The 18718-nt window shown below is 39.3% G+C and overlaps 1 protein-coding gene across 4 annotated transcripts in view; it reads left to right on the top strand.

The window, feature by feature from the left end:
• Nucleotides 1-18718, top strand: part of AKAIN1 (A-kinase anchor inhibitor 1) — an 84248-nt gene that overhangs the window by 16543 nt on the left and 48987 nt on the right. Inside the window, exon 1 of one of the 4 annotated variants that reach the window (XM_077900111.1) lies at nt 17523-17721. The exons of 2 other annotated variants lie outside the window; for them this stretch is intronic. In XM_077900111.1, the coding sequence (XP_077756237.1) occupies nt 17685-17721 (37 nt within the window). In that variant the 5' untranslated portion in view covers nt 17523-17684. Of the gene's footprint in view, nt 1-17522; nt 17722-17837; nt 18150-18718 lie in introns of those variants that run through there. One more of the 4 variants, XM_077900108.1, reaches the window with a different exon arrangement.

Genomic DNA, 18718 nt, shown 5'->3' on the forward strand with positions numbered 1-18718 from the left:
AAACAAAGACAGCAAATTATAGAAAACTTCATATTTTGATGTCAATATGAGAAGGAATGGGCAAATTCTGGGTTATGCAATTAGCAGATAGGCCTCAGGTAAAGCTCCTAGCAAAGCAGGAACACCAAAATAAGACACATTTGGAAACAATTTAGTACTTGACATTTTGAAAACATGGAATTAAAGGAGTTCTAATCAAAACTCATAATTTTATTTGCTTTCTGTGAGTTTCTAAATGTTTGCACTACACATGGAAAAGGATACATCAATACTTGGGTCCTCCAAACAATGTAATCCGAATATGGTCATAGGTGCCAGCCAGTTTGTGTGACATCAAGAAATACTATTTAATATTTTTGTTTGAAAGAGATTTGAGCTTGTTGAAATGTTGATAGAGAAGGTCCAGATGAGAGGGACCAGCAGAATACTCTGCTGGGGAGGGAAGAGATAATCGATGGTGGCATTTTATCGAGAAGGTGGGAGGGGACTGGATCTGCAGACAGATGGAAGGATTGGCTTTAGGTAGGTTAAGAAATACCTTTCTACTGTAACTGCAAGGATGAAGGAAAGGCTGGATGCATATATAGCAGTGTTTGTAGAGTTGGATAGGGAGGGAAAGAGCATTCTATCTGAGGTCTTCAATTTTTCTGAGAAAGAGGCAAGACCATCTGGGAATGACGGAGATGTCTGGGGCTTAAAGCAGTTTGAAGAGTGAGAAAGAGACTAAGGAAACCATGTTAAAGGCTCTTTTGAGGTTGGTGATCATGAATCATGAGTGAACATTTCCTGTTACCTAGGTGATTATGGGAAATAAGAGGCTTTTTTCTTTGATCAAGCAAAAATCACTAGGGAAAAACAGTTAAGAGATGGCATTATCTTGGGATCCCTGGGTGGCGCAGCGGTTTGGCCCCTGCCTTTGGCCCAGGGCGTGATCCTGGAGACCTGGGATCGAATCCCACATTGGGCTCCCGGTGCATGGAGCCTGCTTCTCCCTCTGCCTGTCTCTGCCTCTCTCTCTCTCTCTCTCTCTGTGACTATCATAAATAAATACATTAAAAAAAAAAAAAGAGAGAGAGATGGCATTATCTTAAGTGACCAAATAGCCACTTCCTTTTTTGCTATATAATGAGTCAACATATGCATATGGGTAAGTAGGGATAGTTTGGAGAAAAACTCTCAAGAAGGTACTTAGTCTGTTTCATTTTATTTCTCTTTCAGGAATGAATGAGATGGAGTAGATTAAGGTTCTCACTGGACTGGGTGGTAGTCAAGACACCTGATTCACAGTTGTGGCTCTGCTGCTAGCTAAGTTCTCTCTCCAGGTGTCAGTTTTCTCATCAAAATGCTGTGAACAGATGATCTTAATTTTCTTTCTACATTTAAAATCTCTGAGTCTAGATTTAGCTTTCAACTGTCAGGCAGGGATGTAAATCATGGACTTCTTTTGGAGTTGGAAGTATTCTTACAGATTACCTGACTCTGAATTTGTGTTCCATGATATTGGCTTTCAAGGGGGTCTGATGAACTTGAACCTTCTTGATGGCCAGAGTTTTGAATCAATTAGGAGATAAGGCAAAGGAAGCAGGCAGACATAAGTTAAAACATTGTCTTTGTTAGTAGTAAATCTGATATTGGAGAATGTGGCTTATAGCTATGTAGATGTAGGCTTTAAAATACTGAATTCCAGAATGGGGAGACTTACCCACTAGAGGCATGGGAAGCACAGAATTTCACATTGTCCCTGAGCATATTATCACATATGGAAACAGAGCAGAATACAGGCTTTCTGCAGGCAGCCAGCTCCCTAAAGGTAAGGAAAGAGGAAGGAGTGGAGCCATCAAATATCAGGTTCTCTTATAAATTTACCAACCAGTAAGTTGCTCCTCCTCAGGGGAGAAATTCAGATGGACAAAGAGAGACAGAGGCAGAAAAGGGCCAGAAGTATGAAACTTCATTGGCTTCTTCTCAGTCTCGTCTGCTGATTTCTCTTCATCTTCCTGAATTCCAAATATTGGAGTGTTTCATGGTTCAGTCTTGAAAACTCCTACCTACCCTGTTCTCTTCCCATTTGTCTCTTCTAGTCTCATGGCTCATATACTGATGATTTCCAATTTTATATTATCTCCAAACTGAAATACTTCTTTGAACTCCAGAACCTCATCATCTTTAGGTCTTTGCTCAAATGCACTTTTCTCCATGCAGCTTTTCTTGACTATTCTCTATATAAGACCCAGAATTCTCTGCCCAGAACTGTTTATCTGTTTATACTACTTTATTTTTCTCCACAGTACTCATCAGTCTGAGCTGTTGTATATGCTTAGTACTTTGTCTATTCTCCACAGGCAGTGTCTATCTAGTGGAAATTTGACGAGAGTAGGGTCTAGAATGTGCCTGGTATATAGTTGTTAATAAATTTATGTTGGTTGGATAAATGAGTGAATGAATGTTATGTTGCTTCTCCTACTGGGAAGGAAACATCAAGAATAGGGAAGAAACATTGCTTCTTCGAACACAATAGGATCCTGGATGCAGCCCAATGTCTGAGGTACAATTTGAACTGGGCACTAAGGTGAGGAAAGACTGGTCCTGGTTGGGAATACATCTGAGAGCCAAGTGTTTAGGAATAAGATCAAATTTGAAGACCAAGTCATCCAAAGTAATTGCCACTGGGGCTGAGTCCAGGTATAGGTCAACAAAGCACCTAGAGTTCTGTTTAGTCATCGTGTTCAAAGAGCACTAATTAAGATATTCTGGGAAGTTTCCCTTTCTTTTTTTTTTTTTTAAGTTTCCCTTTCTTTTCCTTTTGTACTTGAAGGCAAAAAGAAGAGTGGAGCCACCCCTTTTCAAGTACTCACCTAACTTTACAAATGGAATAAGTCATTCCTTCCCACAGTGATGCCCTTACCTTTGGATACGGTGGATTATATCACCACTTTATTGTGCTTCTTATGCTGGCATCATTATTTCTTTATTTTTTAAAAAAGATTTTACTTATTTATTCATGAAACACACACACAGAGAGGCAGAGACATAGGCAGATGGAGAAGCAGGCTCCCGGCAGTGAGCCCAATGTGGGACTTGATCTGGGACTCCAGGATCACACCCTGGACTGAAGGCAGGCGCTCAACTGCTGAGCTACCCAGGTGTCCCTCATTATTTCTTTAAAATGATTTCCTCCACCATATGGTGAATTTCTTGAGTGCAGAGATTGCACTCATATTAGTATTTCCAAGGCTTAGTATACATGTACTCAGGTAATGTCATTGAATTGAATGAATTTTGCCAGGTTGTATAAAAGAGGAGGGAAATGAGCTAGGGAGGGGCACCTGGGTGGCTCAATGGTTGAGTGTCTGCCTTCAGCTCAGGTCATGATCCTGGGGTCCTGGGATCCAGTTCTGTATCAGGCTACCTGCAGGGAACATGCTTCTCCCTCTGCTTATGTCTCTGCCTCTCTCTGTGTGTCTCTCATGAATAAATAAATAAGTAAATTCTGTTTTGTTTTTTTTTTTTTTTTAACAGAAATGAAGCTAGAGAGCAAGGGTAGCTCAATTCTGTGTTCTATATGGAAATTCCCAAGATCCCAGTTAGACTTCCACTTTCAGTGACAACCACCTGGTTTAAAATCTAGTTCAACTGAAGTGTGAAGTTGTGTAGGTAGATGAACGGCCTGGAGAAGAGACAAAAAGTAAAGTCTTATTTAAAAGAAAGGTAGTATCTCATCTCTCTTATTGAAATGTTATTCTTTATTCTTTCACGTCAATAGTAGTTTTGGTAAACAGAGAATCTCCTTGATTGGGAGCTAGGATATTTTTTAGCTATGGTAAGTCACTGTTTGTGATGGGAGCTTGTTTTCTCAAGAGTTCTGGAGAAAAGGAAAGAACAGGTTCAAGAGAGGTGTAATTGCATAAGTTGAGGATAAAGACTTTTGAAATCAGGTGGCATAGGAGTAATGGGGTGGAGAAGCTGTTTCCTTCCCACCATTCAGGGTTGATACTGTCTGGTTGGCAGTGGGCAGCTTGAACCTGAATTAAAGGACTATTCTGTACATCTGTCTGAATCTCACCTGTGTGATAGAGAGCAGCTTAGAGAAAAGCTTCATCCTTCGTGATGGATTATGCCAACCCAGCTTCTGAAGCTAAAGGCAAGTTACAGATGGAATCATACAATGCCTCCACTTTAAGCACAGACCCCCATCTACATGTATACTTATGGCTTAGTTTGTCCTATTTCAGACAGTGCAGTAAGCATCAGAAAGTGTCAAATGGTTATAACAAAATACCAGATGGCTTTTGTCAGGAAAATGTGCATAGTAAGGTTATCTTATACAAATCTGAAGTAGACATCCCAGAGGCAAAAGTGTCAGAAACTTTAGGAATTGACCTATCTTGGGCCATCCTCCATCTCAACATTTCAGCTGAACAATCTGAGACTTTCAGCTGTTGGTAAGACAATGAAGATGCTAATTTTCATTAATTTTAACTATGGCTAAGAATCATTTTTTTAAAGGTACAACAATGCAATGATTCTATTAAAATCTTTAAATCCTTAATTTTTAGAGATACTTATTGTAGTAGTTTCACATGAAATGATATACCTGAGATAGGCTTCAAAATATCTAGAGGTAGGAGGATTAGGGATGTGGGTGCAGGTATAGTAAAACAAAATATGCCATAAATTAATATATATTGGCACTGAGTGAGTAGGTAAGTAGGTGAGTAGGTCAAGTTAAGGAGTATATGGTGGGGATGGAGTTCATTAAGAACAAGAAGTTCTTTTGTACTTCTGTATATGTTTGAAATTTTCCACAATAAAATTGTTTTAAATATCTATAATCTATCTATCATCTGTCTGTAATTTTTAAAAAAGATACATACATACATGCATGCACATTTAGAAATATAACTAAAGATGTGTATGGCAGACAATGCAAGTATTCAAAAAGTCCTATTTCATTTACATAAACTTTAAAAAATCAGACAAGTTTAGTGCATTCACACATTCACTTATTTAATAAATATTTTAGAATATTTATAGTTTCTACTATGTGATAAGAAAATGCTGGGCATTGAATTGAAACGTAAATGAGACACAGGAAAGCTTCTATGGAGGGACTTAGAGTTAATGAGGGAGACAGGCAAATAATTATGATCAAGTGCAGTACTAGAAATGACAGAGATAAACAGAGAGCTTCCTGGGAGACAGGGATCTGTGTGGATTATGGAAAGCTTCCAGAAGGAGGCCTGGGTCTTGTCAGAAGAATAAGCAGGAGTAAGCCAAGTGAAGAGGAAACATGAGCAGGTCATTTCAGGTAGGAGGAAGAGTGTGGATAAGGATGTCAGACTAGAAACATCAGGGACAACCTTTGTGTGCAGAGAACTAGATATAGTTCGGTGTTACAGGAACGTGAAGTGAAAGGCAAGAGGTGGTAAGATAGAATGTTAAGACAGTAGGCAGGGACCAAATCAAATGCATAGGCCATATTTAGAAGTTTGGATCTCTTTTTTTTATTTTTTATTTTTAGAAGTTTGGATCTTTTATAGACAATGTGGCATGATCTAATGTTTTAAGATTTTCTTTGGAGAGAAATGATACAGTTACATGGTTAGTGCTGTATTCTCTATGGATAGCTCTGATAACTACCAGGTAAATCTGTGGTTACTCTGACCCACCACCTGCCTTTATAAATAAAGCTTTATTGAAACACAGCCACATCCATGCATTTACTCGCTGTCTATGATGGTTTTCCCACTGTGAAGGCAGAGTTGAGTGGTTGTGAAAGAGAGGAACATAAAGCAGATGAATGTAAATAAGCAGATGAATATAGAAACATGAGACCAGAAGAGTGGTTACAATGCTATTGCAATAGTCCAGGTGAGAGACGATGAGGGTTTTATGAGGGCAGGGGTGATGGGAATGGAAAGTAGTTGGTACATTTAAGTTAAGAGAGATTTAGAAAATAAAATCAGCCAAGTTAAGGGTCACTTGTAGACTTCTGGCATAGACTGAGAAGTTGATGCTAACGGAGAGAGAACATGGGAGAATGTTAAAATGGAAGGAAAGCTGATGAATTCAGTTTTGAATAAAGTGAGTCTAAAATATCCTACCCAGCTGACTTCATACCTCATTCATGAACCTCAGGGTCAAGGAGTTCTGAAGTTTGGGATTGGGATAGGATGGCTGTTGCAGTATGATAATTAAAAAAATATTCAATGTTTTGTATTTTTAAGCTATGTGGAAGTATCCCTGAGTAAAAAAAAAAAAGCCCCATCTCATCGTCCTCCCATGTAGCCTATTCCCCTGTAGACCCTAGGTAACATCAGAAACCTCTACTATGGCAACCTCTACTATGTACCCTTGGACTGAACAGTTCCTCAGTTCATTAACTCTCCCAGAAATGAAGTGGAAACTGTCTTGGCTTTGGGATGGGTTCACTGGTCACTGTCCTCCCCGCACTACCAGGATGGTGAGGCCCAGGCCATTGTCTTCTGTGTTTGGAAAAAAGGAAAATATTCAGTAAGAGACAAAGAGCATGCTCTCACATCAGTCATGCTTTTTTTTTTTTTTTTTTTTTCTTTTCTTCTCCTTTTTACTTGGGTTTAAATTCTGGCTGTATCATTAAGTGGCTTTGCAAAGCTACCTAATCTCTCCATGGCTCACTTTCCTTGTCTTTAGAATGAGGACAATAATAGCATCTATCTTAAGAGTAAATAAATTTAGGCAAATTACAGCATATAGCTTGGCACAGTCACCTAACAGGAGTTTATTGAATTGCTGTTATATAGTGAAGACCATACTAGGCACTGCAAGTACTGCGATAATAAAGCAGGAACAGTTTCTGCCCCTATAGAGATAACGGTGTAGCACTAAGCAGGTAATTGTACAGACCTTAAACAGGTAATCAAACAAATAACTATGAAATAGCAAGTTGAGGAAAGTGATATAAAGGAAATGAATCTAGGCCCCTGACAGAGAATAGACAGTGTGTATGTGTTTGTGTGTGTGTGTGTATGTGTGTGTGTAGTGGGATGGGTGTTGGACCTACTAAGGCTGGTCAGACAGGAAAAACCTCTCAGGGTAATATTTAAATTCAGATGGCATAGAAGCCGCTATGTGGAATGATAAGATATCAGGTAGCTGGAAATGCTATGTGAGTGCACTAAATAAGTACTCAGAAATATTACAGAATTTGGTAGAACCGTGCAATTTTCAAGAGACTTTTTTTTTTAAAAAGATTTATCTATAACTAATGCTAATCTTTTTATCATATTCAATAGCAGAATACTTAATCTAGTAACTTCTGGTCAAACAGTCAAAATGGCTGATTACTCTCATTTCAGAAACCTTTGAGTAAAACTCAGGATTTTGAATAGCTAATAAAAGATTTCTTTTGTGCACTTTTGTCTTGGGGTTGTGTCCAAACTCAAGGGGGTAGGGTATCCAGTTTTCAGACCCTAGCCATTCTCTAGCAGTTACTGAGATGGGACTTTGTCCTTTGCTTATGGAGCTTGATCCTTGATCCATCATCTTAGATGGCCATGTCTCACCAAGGCCTTTGGTCCCTCTGGAGCCTTTTTTTTTTTTTTTTAAGATTTTATTTATATTCATGAGATACACAGAGAGGCAGAAACATAGGCAGAGGGAGAAGCAGGCTCCCTGTGAGGAGCCAGGTGTCGGACTTGATTCCAGGACCTCAGGATCACCCCTGGGCTGAGACACTCAGGTACCCCCTCTGCAGCCTTTCTTATTCGGACTTCAAGACTGCTGCTGGCTACATGTTCAATCCTTCCCAGTCATTAAAAGATAAACTGACTGGGCCCTACCTTCGGCTCAGGTCATGACCCTGGGGTTCCAGGATTGAGTCCCGCAACGGGCTTCCTGCAGGGAGCCTGCTTCTCCCTCTGCCTGTGTCTCTCTCTGTGTGTCTCTCATGAATAAATAAATAAATCTTTTAAAAAAAGATAAACTGAGACATACTAAATATTTTAAGAGTTTGAGCAAAACTTGATTCATATCAGGCAGCAATCTAGCATATAGAAAGGAGGTGCACAAAATAAAGGCTTTTATAGGCAGCAGAAAGCAGGAACAAGGAAACTCTTCTAGGCAAAAAAGCAGGTTAGTTTTTGCTGGGTTACTTTCCTTTAGGGGCTGGCAGGGGTCTGTCAGGAGCATTACCTAATTAGTGCTGATTAGGCAATTCCTGACTGACTGGTTTAAGATCCAAGCTTAGCCTGTAATTAAATCTCAGTTTGGTGACTTGGTGCTTAGCATAAAAAGTTCCATTTTGGACCTGTTTTCTTGTTTTTCACAGATTCATATGAGAGTTCTCTGGGGTTAGGAAGGACCTAGGAGGGGGCCCTAAGTTTCATCTATCCAGACAACTCACTCTGTTACGGGTATTTATCCCTCCAGCATCAGCCTGGAAAATTTTCAAGACGCTAGAGGTCTTTTGGAGCTATATATATCCTTGAGAGTCAAATGAAGGTCTCACCCTAACTCTGTTTAGACTTTACAATTTTAGCCCTGAGGCCTTGAGGCTAGGACACACTCCTCCCCGCCCCCCAGCAATAAAGTGAAAGCCTTGGCTTTCAAGATTTTAGTCTCCATTCTGCATTTCAAGCACTTATTTTAAAATTCAAATGCTAAGAAATTGCTTGTTTATTTTCTGAACTCATTTCAGTGTCTTTATAAAGCAATAGGATTCAGGAGCACCTGGGTAGCTTAGTGGGTGAAGCATCTGACTCCTGATTTTGGCTCAGGCCATGATATCAGAGTCCTGAGATTGAGCCCCCAAAAGAGCTCTGCACTCAGTGGGGGAGTCTCTCTCTCCCTCTCTCAAATCTTAAAAAAGAAAGCAATAGGGTTCATCCTAAATGTCTACTATTGTTACCTAAATTGGTGTAAAAAGGAATTACTAACTAGGAAAACCATCCATTTCAATTTCAAAAATGGTATCATTCTGAATACTTAAGCATTATTAGCATATTCAAAGAACTTTTAACTAGTTCCTCCTTAGATTTATGTGGTGACATCATCTCAGTACAGCTGACTCTTGAACAACATGGGAGTTGGGGTACAACAACCTCCCTCCTCCACAGTTGAAAATAGGTGTATAACTTTTGACTCCCCCCAAACTTAACTACTAATAGCCTACTGTTGACCAGAAGCCTCACCATAACATAGTCAATTAATATATATTTTGTGTGTTATATGCATTATATACTGTATTCTTTACATTATATACATTATACATTCTTTACATTATATACATTATACATTATATACTGTATATACTGTATTCTTACAATAAAGTAAACCAGAGAAAAAAATGTTATTAAAAAAATCATAAGAACAAGAAATTACATTTACAGTTCTGTAAAAAAATGTCCATGTGTAAGTGGACCCATGTGGTTCAAATCTGTGTTGTTCAAGGGTCAATGGTATTTCTAACTTTCCAACTCCCTCTCCCATTGATAGAAACCAAGCTGTGACATTTATTATCTTCTCTGCCCTATGTACACCTACCATCCAGGAACACTTCAACAGCCTAGATACTTCACTCTCAGAATTCTTTCACTTCCTTTCTGCTGATTTTTCACTAGTTACTTATGGAGCTGCTCTCAAGACCAACTTAGAAATCCTGCCTTGGTCCTGCCAGCTTTCTTATGCCTTTCCTCTCATGGTGCTAGTCTTTCAACCTCATAATTCTAGTCCAGAATGACCTCTTAATTTCCTTCTCCCTTAGTAAGTCCCTCATGCCTTAATTTCTTTACCTCTCCAAATTGGATTCCATTGGTTTAGAGGCATTCTCGTGTGTTAAAGGAAAAATCCAACAATCATAAATTTTGAAAAGATCATATCACCTTTATGCAGTGATTTATGAGTTGGGCAGCATCCAGTCTAGCAGGATAGAAAGCTCTGAAGGGGGGGCACCTGGGTGGCTATGTTGATTAAGCAGCTAACTCTTGATTTCAGCTCAGGTCATGATCTCAGGGTTGTGAGATTGAGCTCATGGAGCAAAGGGAAGTCTTGAGTCTGGTGAGGAATTGTGCTGAGCAGGCAAGTGCTGATTGGTTGACCTAGGCATGCCTTTTCTGGGAGAGCCAAGCATAGACACTTAGGTAAGTTTTGGTCGGCTGACATGGGGACTTAGCATGCATGACTCCATGTCAGGCTTACTGTAGATATTTTAACACATCTCCACCCTGCCTTCATATAACCGTGCCATCTGACACCTCTGTAGATTTATATTTGCAGACCTCAGCTCTGTCTCTGTTTTTCTCTCCCTTTTCCTTTCCTTTTCCCTGTCTTTTTTCTATCAGACTGTAGGCTACTTGAGAGCATACCTGTGTCTTATGCTTCTGAATCTTTAATATCTGATACTATTCTTAATATTCTTAGTATTGATCCCCTGATGCTTATCGAATAAATGCATGAAGAATAATGTGTATTTGTAAAATAAATTGCAACATTTTATATCAATGTACTCCTTCAGTCATTCATATTGACTAAATACAATAATTCAAAATGATTGAATAGAAAATATGAAGCTATTTTAGGTTTAAAATATTTTTAAAATATAAGAAAAATTGAGTTAGCATATTTTATAGTTAATTCTAGTTCTCAAAAATTTCATTTTTAGGATATTCATACCCATATTTCTATTTATGAGAAATATCGGATTGCTACAAACTGTCTTTTAGATAAACTTATGGCAGTATACTTTACATAAAGTAAAATGCACTCATTATACGTATACAGTTCAATGGGTTTTGACACAGGTACACACCCAGGTGACCACCACTAAGAGTAAAGATATAGCACATTCCATCATCCCAAAAACTTCCTTTGTATTTCTTTTCAGTCATTCCCAATCCATCTTCCCATGTCCCCCAACCCCAGATAACCACTGAATTGCTTTCTATCGCTATAGCTTCTTAGCCTTTTCCGGAATTTCACATAAATGGAATCATACAGTATGTACTCTATTATGTCTGGCTTCTTTTGCTCAGTATGTTTTTGAGATATATCATATTATTGTCTCTGTATGCCCGCAGTTTGTGCATCCATACAATGTTGATGGACTTAGAGGTTATTTTCACTTTGTGGCTATGATAAATAAAGCTATTGTCAATGTTCATACATACATCTTTGTGTAGACACAGTTTTCATTTCTCTTAGATAGCCAGGTAGGAGTGGAATGGATAGACCAGTCCCAGGGTAAGTATATATTTAAGGTTATAAGAAACTATGAAAATGTTTTCCAAAGTGTCTGTAACATTTTACATTCTTACCAGCAATATAGGAGAGTTCTAGTTGCTCCATATCCATCAACATTTGGCATTACCAGTCTTTTTCACTTTCCCCATTCTCCTAGGTATGTAATAATACCTCACTGTGGTTTAAATTTATATTTCTCTGATGACTAATTGTATTGAGAAGTCTTCATATGCATATTGGCCATTAGTAATACATTCCTCTTATGAGGCGCCTATTTAAACATTTTGGCAAGTTTTAGATGGGTTGTTGTCTTATTGAGTTGCAAGATATATGAATATAGATGTCAGATAAACATATTAACATATTATAAATATTTTCCCCTAGTCTGTAACTTGCATTTTTATTTTCTTAGCAGCGGTTTTCAGATAGACGATAACTTTGATTTTGATGAAGTCCCATTCATCAATTATTTTCTTTTATGATTTATGCTTCTGTTTTCATCTAGGAAATTTTTTCCTATTCTACAGTTGCAAAGGATATCTCTTATGCCACAAGCTGATTTTTATTTTTTTAAATTTTATTATTTTTTAAAAGATTTTATTTATTCATGAGAGACACACAGAGGCAGAGACACAGGCAGAAGGAGAAGCAGGCTCCCTGTGGGGAGCCCAATGCAGAACTCGATCCCAGGACCCCGGGATCACAGCCTGAGCCAAAGGCACAGACGCTCAACCACTGAGCCACCCAGGTACCCCACAAACTGATTCTTAAAATAGGTTAAAAAGTAACCAGAGTCAGCATTTCTACGTTCTTAGCTACCATGCTCTAAAAAATAATTCTTCTCTGATACCAAAATCCCTGTGTAGTGTAGTAGGACTCTGCTAATTCTGAACTGAGCCTTTGAATAGAGATGCAGTGCGTGCTTTAGGCAATTGTTTAAAAAACTAATAAGTGTTTCTTTCTTTTTAAAATATTATTAAAAAAATAAAATATTTATTATTGAAATATAGTTGACATACAATGTTAAATTAATTTTAGGTATACAAGACAGTGATTTGACAATTCTGTACATTACTCAGTGCTCACTACTATTAGTATAGTCATGATGTGTTACCATATCTTATTACAATATTATTGACTATATGCCCTATGCCATATTTTTCATCTCCCTGACTTATTTATTTTGTAACTGAAACTTTGTACCTCTCAATTCCCTTCACCTATTTTGCTCATCCCACTCCATGCCCCTTTGGCAACTACCAGTCTGTTCTCTGTATTTATGAGTCTTTTTCTGTTTTCTGTTTGTTCATTTGTTTTGCTTTTGAAATTCAACATACACATGAAATCATTTGGATTTCTCTGACTTATTTCACTTAGCATAATATTCTCTAGGGTCATGGCTCTTGTCACAAATGGCTAGATTTCTTTCTTTTTTATGGCTGAGCAATAAAGTTATTAAGTATTTCTAAAGGTAATGATTAAATTTATTCCCAAACATACAGCCCAAGTGAGCCAGATATAAGAAGAGCACTCAATTTGGACTGTATTGAGGATCTAATCTTTGTCATTATACTTTTAAAAAGTTTGTTATTGTTTATTTTTCTTGTTTTGTTGAAAAATCTTTTTTGACTCTCTCATTATGCCAGTTTTTCTGTCTTTAGTGTCTTTCTTCCTTTATATATATGCTTAGTAGGAAACTCTGTTTTGATTTCCTGCCACTTTTCTTTCCCCTTCTCATGTCCCTTTCCTATCTTTTACTTTTCTCTTCACCTCTTCTTTCCAGATATTTTTTTTCTCATTGATTTTTCCCTCCTGCAATTGACTTAGTGTGGAATTTATCCATTTTATTTATTTATTTTTATTATTATTTTTGGAGGGGTGGAGAGAAGGGGGAGAGAGAGACAGATAATCTAAACTCAGTGTGGAGCCTGACCTAGGGCTTGAACTCACAACCCTCAGATCATGACCTGTAATCGAGAGTTGAGTGCTTTAATAGACTGAGCCACCTAGGTGCCCTGACTTAGTATGCACTTATATATAAATAGATAGATTTTTACATTCAGAACTTGTTGAATAAGATTTATATCATCTATTTACAATTTTGAAGTTCAACATTGAGTTGCATACTTTGTGCTTCTTTTTAAAAACCAAACTGGTTTTAATTTGAATGTTCTGCTCAACTGATTCTTCCTCTTCCTCTCCCATCATCTAGTAAAAACAACTGTGTGTATGTGTGTGTGTAACTACGGAGAACTTTTTGTACAAAAATAGACATGGATACATAGTGCTTTGGTGGGGAAAAAAGGTCTCAAACAACGTTAGATTTTTTTCCCAGGAAAATATTCATTGTGCATAAGCACACAATAAAATTTTAACTATTCTAATTTCCTTTTTCCAATAGAGAAGTTTTGCTGATATTTCCCTAAAAAAATACAGCTTGTTATAGTACCTTTTAAAGCATCTCACAGGATTCATAAACTGCTTCACAAAATGCAAGTCTACAGAGACACTGTCCTATGTTCTTTAAGCCTGTAAAATTCTTAAAAATTTTCCATTTCTTTTCTTACAGCAGTATAGTTATTAATTTTATTTTCCCTTCCCTTTTATTCCATCTTCTATCTTCTGTTTTTTGTTCAATGTATGCCATTTCCCTCTCTAGATGTATTTTTACCTCGCTTTCTTTAAGTCTTTACAGATTGGATAACATAAAGATTAGTTTTTCAATGTCTTCTTCCTCAGTTTTTCTCTTTTCATGTCTATGCCACATCCTCTCATTCCTTTTATTATTATTATTATTCCTGCTTATTTCACTTCTACAGGCTTCCCTTAGGCCCAATTCAATATCTTAGAAGAAAAGAGTTCTTTTCCAGCACTTCATTTCTGTAATCATTTGAAACCTACAAGCCATTTGGAAAAAAATTATGTTTTAATGCTTCATAATGAAAATTCTTCTTTTCAATCTATTTCAACTGTCCTCAGAGATACTAAAAATTGTTTGAAATTATATTTGGTTGAATAATTCATTAAAATGAGTATGGAATGGGAAGAATCAGGGTATGGCTAGAGCCAAGGTGAGCTGCAAATAATGCAAACAGTGGAAATATTTCAAGATGGGTTTTCAAAATTCTTCTACTTTTTAAAGCTCAAAGAATGAGTAGAATAAAGTAATGTTAGAGAGAATAGATGAGAACTTGGGGGGAAATCCGAGAGTTATAGCTCTGTCTATTGTAATTTCTTTAGCATCTCTAATGTTTATATGTCACATTAATTTTTATAAATCACTACTTCATAATGTGACCATGTTTATTTTTGTATAAAATATTCTCCCAAGTTTCCAATTAAAATAGTTGATTCTATTAGGTGACTTTTTTTTTTTTTAAATGTGCCTTCTAGTTCATCTAGCACCTTGGTCAAGTATCCATAGGTAGAAGGGCCCAGTTTGATAAGCTCAGCATGAGAGCAGGAAAGTTGGGACATCTAGTTCAACCTGTTCACTGTCTTGCTTCCTATCAGTATTCCCATCATTCACTGGAAATGATGGTACTAGAATGAGGTAGATGGTCGAGGTGGAGGTGGTGGCTGCCTCTCTGATAGATGGCTACGTAAAAATGCAGTGAATTGTTTGGCTAGAGAATGAGTTGCCTTAAGTGGAGGTGTTTATTTATTTTATTTTTTATTTTTATTTTATTTTATTTTATTTTTTAAGTGGAGGTGTTTAAACAGAGACACAATGAGGCTATATTGGGAACTTAAGCCTCAGTTGTTGAATAAGACTGTTTCTATCAAGAAATCTGGCTTTTATGGTAGAAAAAGGAAATTTTTATTTTCCTATGAGACAGTCTGTTATTAAATTGACCATATACACTAAGATATAAAAAATCTAGTAGTTTTATTAGGGTACTTAAACCAACAGAATAAGAACTCCAGTAGTAGCAAAAATTGGAGATAATATTCTTGAATATAAAATTTACTGATAAAATATTTATAAATAAAAATGTATTAAGTGCTTGGGTTTTACTGGGAATAATATTAATTGCTCTTATGAAAATATAAACAAGCAAAAACTGAATTGGGAGTATATTGTCCTTTGGCTAAGCAGCCATAATGTGTTGGGTAGAGAAAATGAAGAGTTCACTGGGGACAAAAGGGCAGAGAACAGCTCAGAAAGGCTGAGAAGTTTTTTCTTCTGTCCTTGACCTGTTGCACTGGTTTTTACTGGATCATATTACCTGCTACTGCCACAGCAAGCTAATCAAAGGTGCTCTTGGGACCATTTTCAGGCCTTCTTTATTTCTACTACTGTCTTGGCTTCTGTGTAGCTTGGGAGTCTATGGGAATACGTCTGTATTCATTCCTTATTTAACATTAAGAAAGACATGCTCTGAGGTTAGAGGTGGTATAAATTGTTTCTCTTTTTTAAAATGCTGATACAGGGGCAGCCCCTGTGGCGCATAGGTTTGGCGCCGCCTGCAGCCCGGGGTGTGATCCTGGAGGCCCGGGATCTAGTCCCACGTCGGGCTCCCTGCATGCAGCCTGCTTCTCTCTCTGCCTGTGTCTCTGCCTCTCTCTCTCTCTGTGTCTCTATGAATAAATAAATAAATAAAATCTTAAAAAAAATAAAAATAAAATGCTGATACATCTAATACCTTGCTACTCAAAATATAGTCTATGGACCAGTAGGATTCTGCAGCCTGGACATCATCTGGGAGCATGTTAGAAATGCAGAATCTCAGAATCTCTCTCTTCCACCCTGATCTCCGGAATCATAATCTGCATTTTAAGGAATCTCCACGGAATTTATATGCACGTTAATATTTGAGAAGTAATGATTTAACATATTTAGTTCCCATTCCTGTAGGGTGTCATCTATTCCCAGTGTGTCAGCAATTTCCTGGAAAGGGTTTAATTGGGGCTGTGTTCTCTCTTAATTAATCTGTTAATACATTATCACATTTAATCCCCACAAAAAACCTTCACAATACCTTAATCCTTATATTGCAGATGAGACAGTTAAGTAACTTGTCGAAGGTCACACAGCTAATAAATGGTGGAGATGCTCTACTTGAGTCTGACTTGTTCTCAAATCTTTTTTTTCCTACGCCACACTGCTTTCTCTTGAACTTAATCATTATTAACTGTTTATGCATTAAGAGAATAAAACCCATAAAAAATTAAAGGTTTTAAAGAGAGCTTTTAAAGAGGACTTTCAATCATTCAAAGATTATTTCAAAGACTGTATCATGTTTCTGGTGATAAAGCAAAGAAGACAGAATGAAGTGCCATTGGTCCCTAGTTTTTGGTGTAATTTGGGGGAAGTGAGAGGACTGTACCTTGTCATGCACATTCCTTGTCCTGCCCATCAGCTGACCTGCATCTTGTTGCTGCTGAGGCAGGTTCCATCTGTTTAAGGCTGTGTTGAGCCAGGTGCTAAGAGCAGTACTGATTGTATTATGTTGAGGCTGCCCATATGCCTCCACACAAACTGTAGTTCAAGAGCTGTAAAACTGTTTGCATTCTAAATCCATCAGATGGCTTTGAACAAAACCAGTGCCAATAAGGCTATTTGAATGCTTTATATTTGGCAAAAGAGTGGAGAAATTATGGCCACCAACCAAATTATTCGGAAATATTGTATTTTCAGAATAGCTATATTTTCCAGGGAGAGGTGCAAGTGAAGAAACCCCATAAAATACTGGAGATGGCCCAGGTCACCTTTTGTCCTTGCAAAACTCCAGCTGCAAAAACAGAGAATAAAATCTAAAGTAACTGACATATGCTTTGAGACTGGAGGATCCTGTGTCACCTTAGCTCTGGGCTTGTAACTCAGATGGACTTGTTTCAAGCTGGCAAACATCTACTCTGTGCTATCCACACTACACAAACGTTTGTTCTTGGAACTAGATAATGATTTAAAAATGAGCAGTGAATTAGAAGCATGAAGTGAGTGTGGGACATGTCCCAGTAACTTTAGAACTCTGCCTGTATGGGGGGGGGGGGGTGCAGTTTTCAGTTGGATCAAGGTAGGGGAAGCACTGTTTCTTAGTCAGTCTCGGCGATTCTCACAACCGAAGGGGACTCTGTTGGCTCAGAGCGTGTAAGCTTGTCTCAGAGCGAAGACATATCTCACTGTGGTCTCTTTCTTGTGCATTGGCCAGCCTTGCTTTCAACTAAAATGATAACCTCGAGGACCTCCAAGTTTAGGAGCTCTCAGAGGGGACTGGCCGCCTTAGGGCGGGGCCTGATGGGGCGCCCTCCTCACGTGCTCCAGTCACCCCGTCCTTCCCTCTAGCTCTCTTCCTGACGTTAGCAAAGACTGAGTGAGAGAGGAGCCCCAAGGGCTCATTTACTTGGAGGCCCCACCCCTCTATTCAGAGTCACTCAATCCGGAGAACTCAGAGTCGTCCTCAAGAGTAAAGTTCTTTGAGTTATTTATATATATATATTACAAAAGGGCAAACTCATCCTAAATGTCAGTCCGATATCCACGGAGGCGAGAGACAGCAGGTAATTAGAAGCAATTAGTCGTCCCCCTGCCGGGAAGCCAGGCAATTACCTTTTTCTCTCTTCCTCTTCCGTCCTTCCTTCTCCCGTGGAAGCGATAGAAGTGTTTTGCTCCCCAAGCAGCAGCGTGCGCCGAGCTGGCACGGGAATGAGGGATGCACCGAGCGGGATTCGGTCTCCTCCTCCCGCCGCCGCGGTAGCCGCGGGCAGAGCAGTGCATTGTGGAGGCCGAGCGCGCCGCGGCGGCTGGAGCTGCGGCCCCGGGACCGCGCCCGGGGAGCTGTCCGAGGTGCTGACCAGCCCGGCGCACGCCCGCGCGCCCCTCTGCCAAGGACCCCAAGTCCTGGCCTTCCTCCCACCCTTCCGTCTGCGGGTCTCTGCTCCTCGCCTAGGGGCGGAGCGGCTGGAGGAAATCATGGTGTTCGCTCCAGGTATCCCAGCACCTTGCTTTTTCACCAGGTGTCCAGGCGGGGAGCGGGGAAGAGAAGGGAGAGCATAGAGGGAGAAAAGGCCTTTACCTCGCCTCCCATCCGCGCGTTTGGGAGTTACTGTCTGTAAGCTAGGGGCGGGAGAGTGCCTCTGTGCGGAGTCGTCCCCCCTCTCCCCAGTCCCGTCCCATCTGTCCTCTAACCATCCCCAGCAGCAGTCCCGTCGCTGCTCTAGCCGCCTGGTCCCTCCACATCCTATCCGAGCTCAGGGACCTTGAGAACTGGGACCTTTGCCAGACACACAGGCGCCTACGTGGGCTGGAGAGTGGAGAGATCCGGCCAGGAGTCGTGGGCTTCAGGATACTTCGGTGGGAATCTTCTTCCCTGCCACTTCCCCCTCTGAAAAAGCGGCAGAGTGACCCGGTCCCTCCCGATGTCCTGAGGAAAGAAGTGGGGAAGCCCACGGGACTGGGACGAAGGGCAGAAGAGTGTTACTCCTCAAGGAATTAGACCTGAAACTCTGGCTGGAGGCTGCAGCGCGGAGGCTGCTACTGCGGCGCCGGCGCCGCTGG

The sequence above is a fragment of the Canis aureus genome, chromosome 6, assembly GCF_053574225.1.
Source record: "Canis aureus isolate CA01 chromosome 6, VMU_Caureus_v.1.0, whole genome shotgun sequence".
In the NCBI taxonomy this organism is placed as follows: domain Eukaryota; kingdom Metazoa; phylum Chordata; class Mammalia; order Carnivora; family Canidae; genus Canis; species Canis aureus.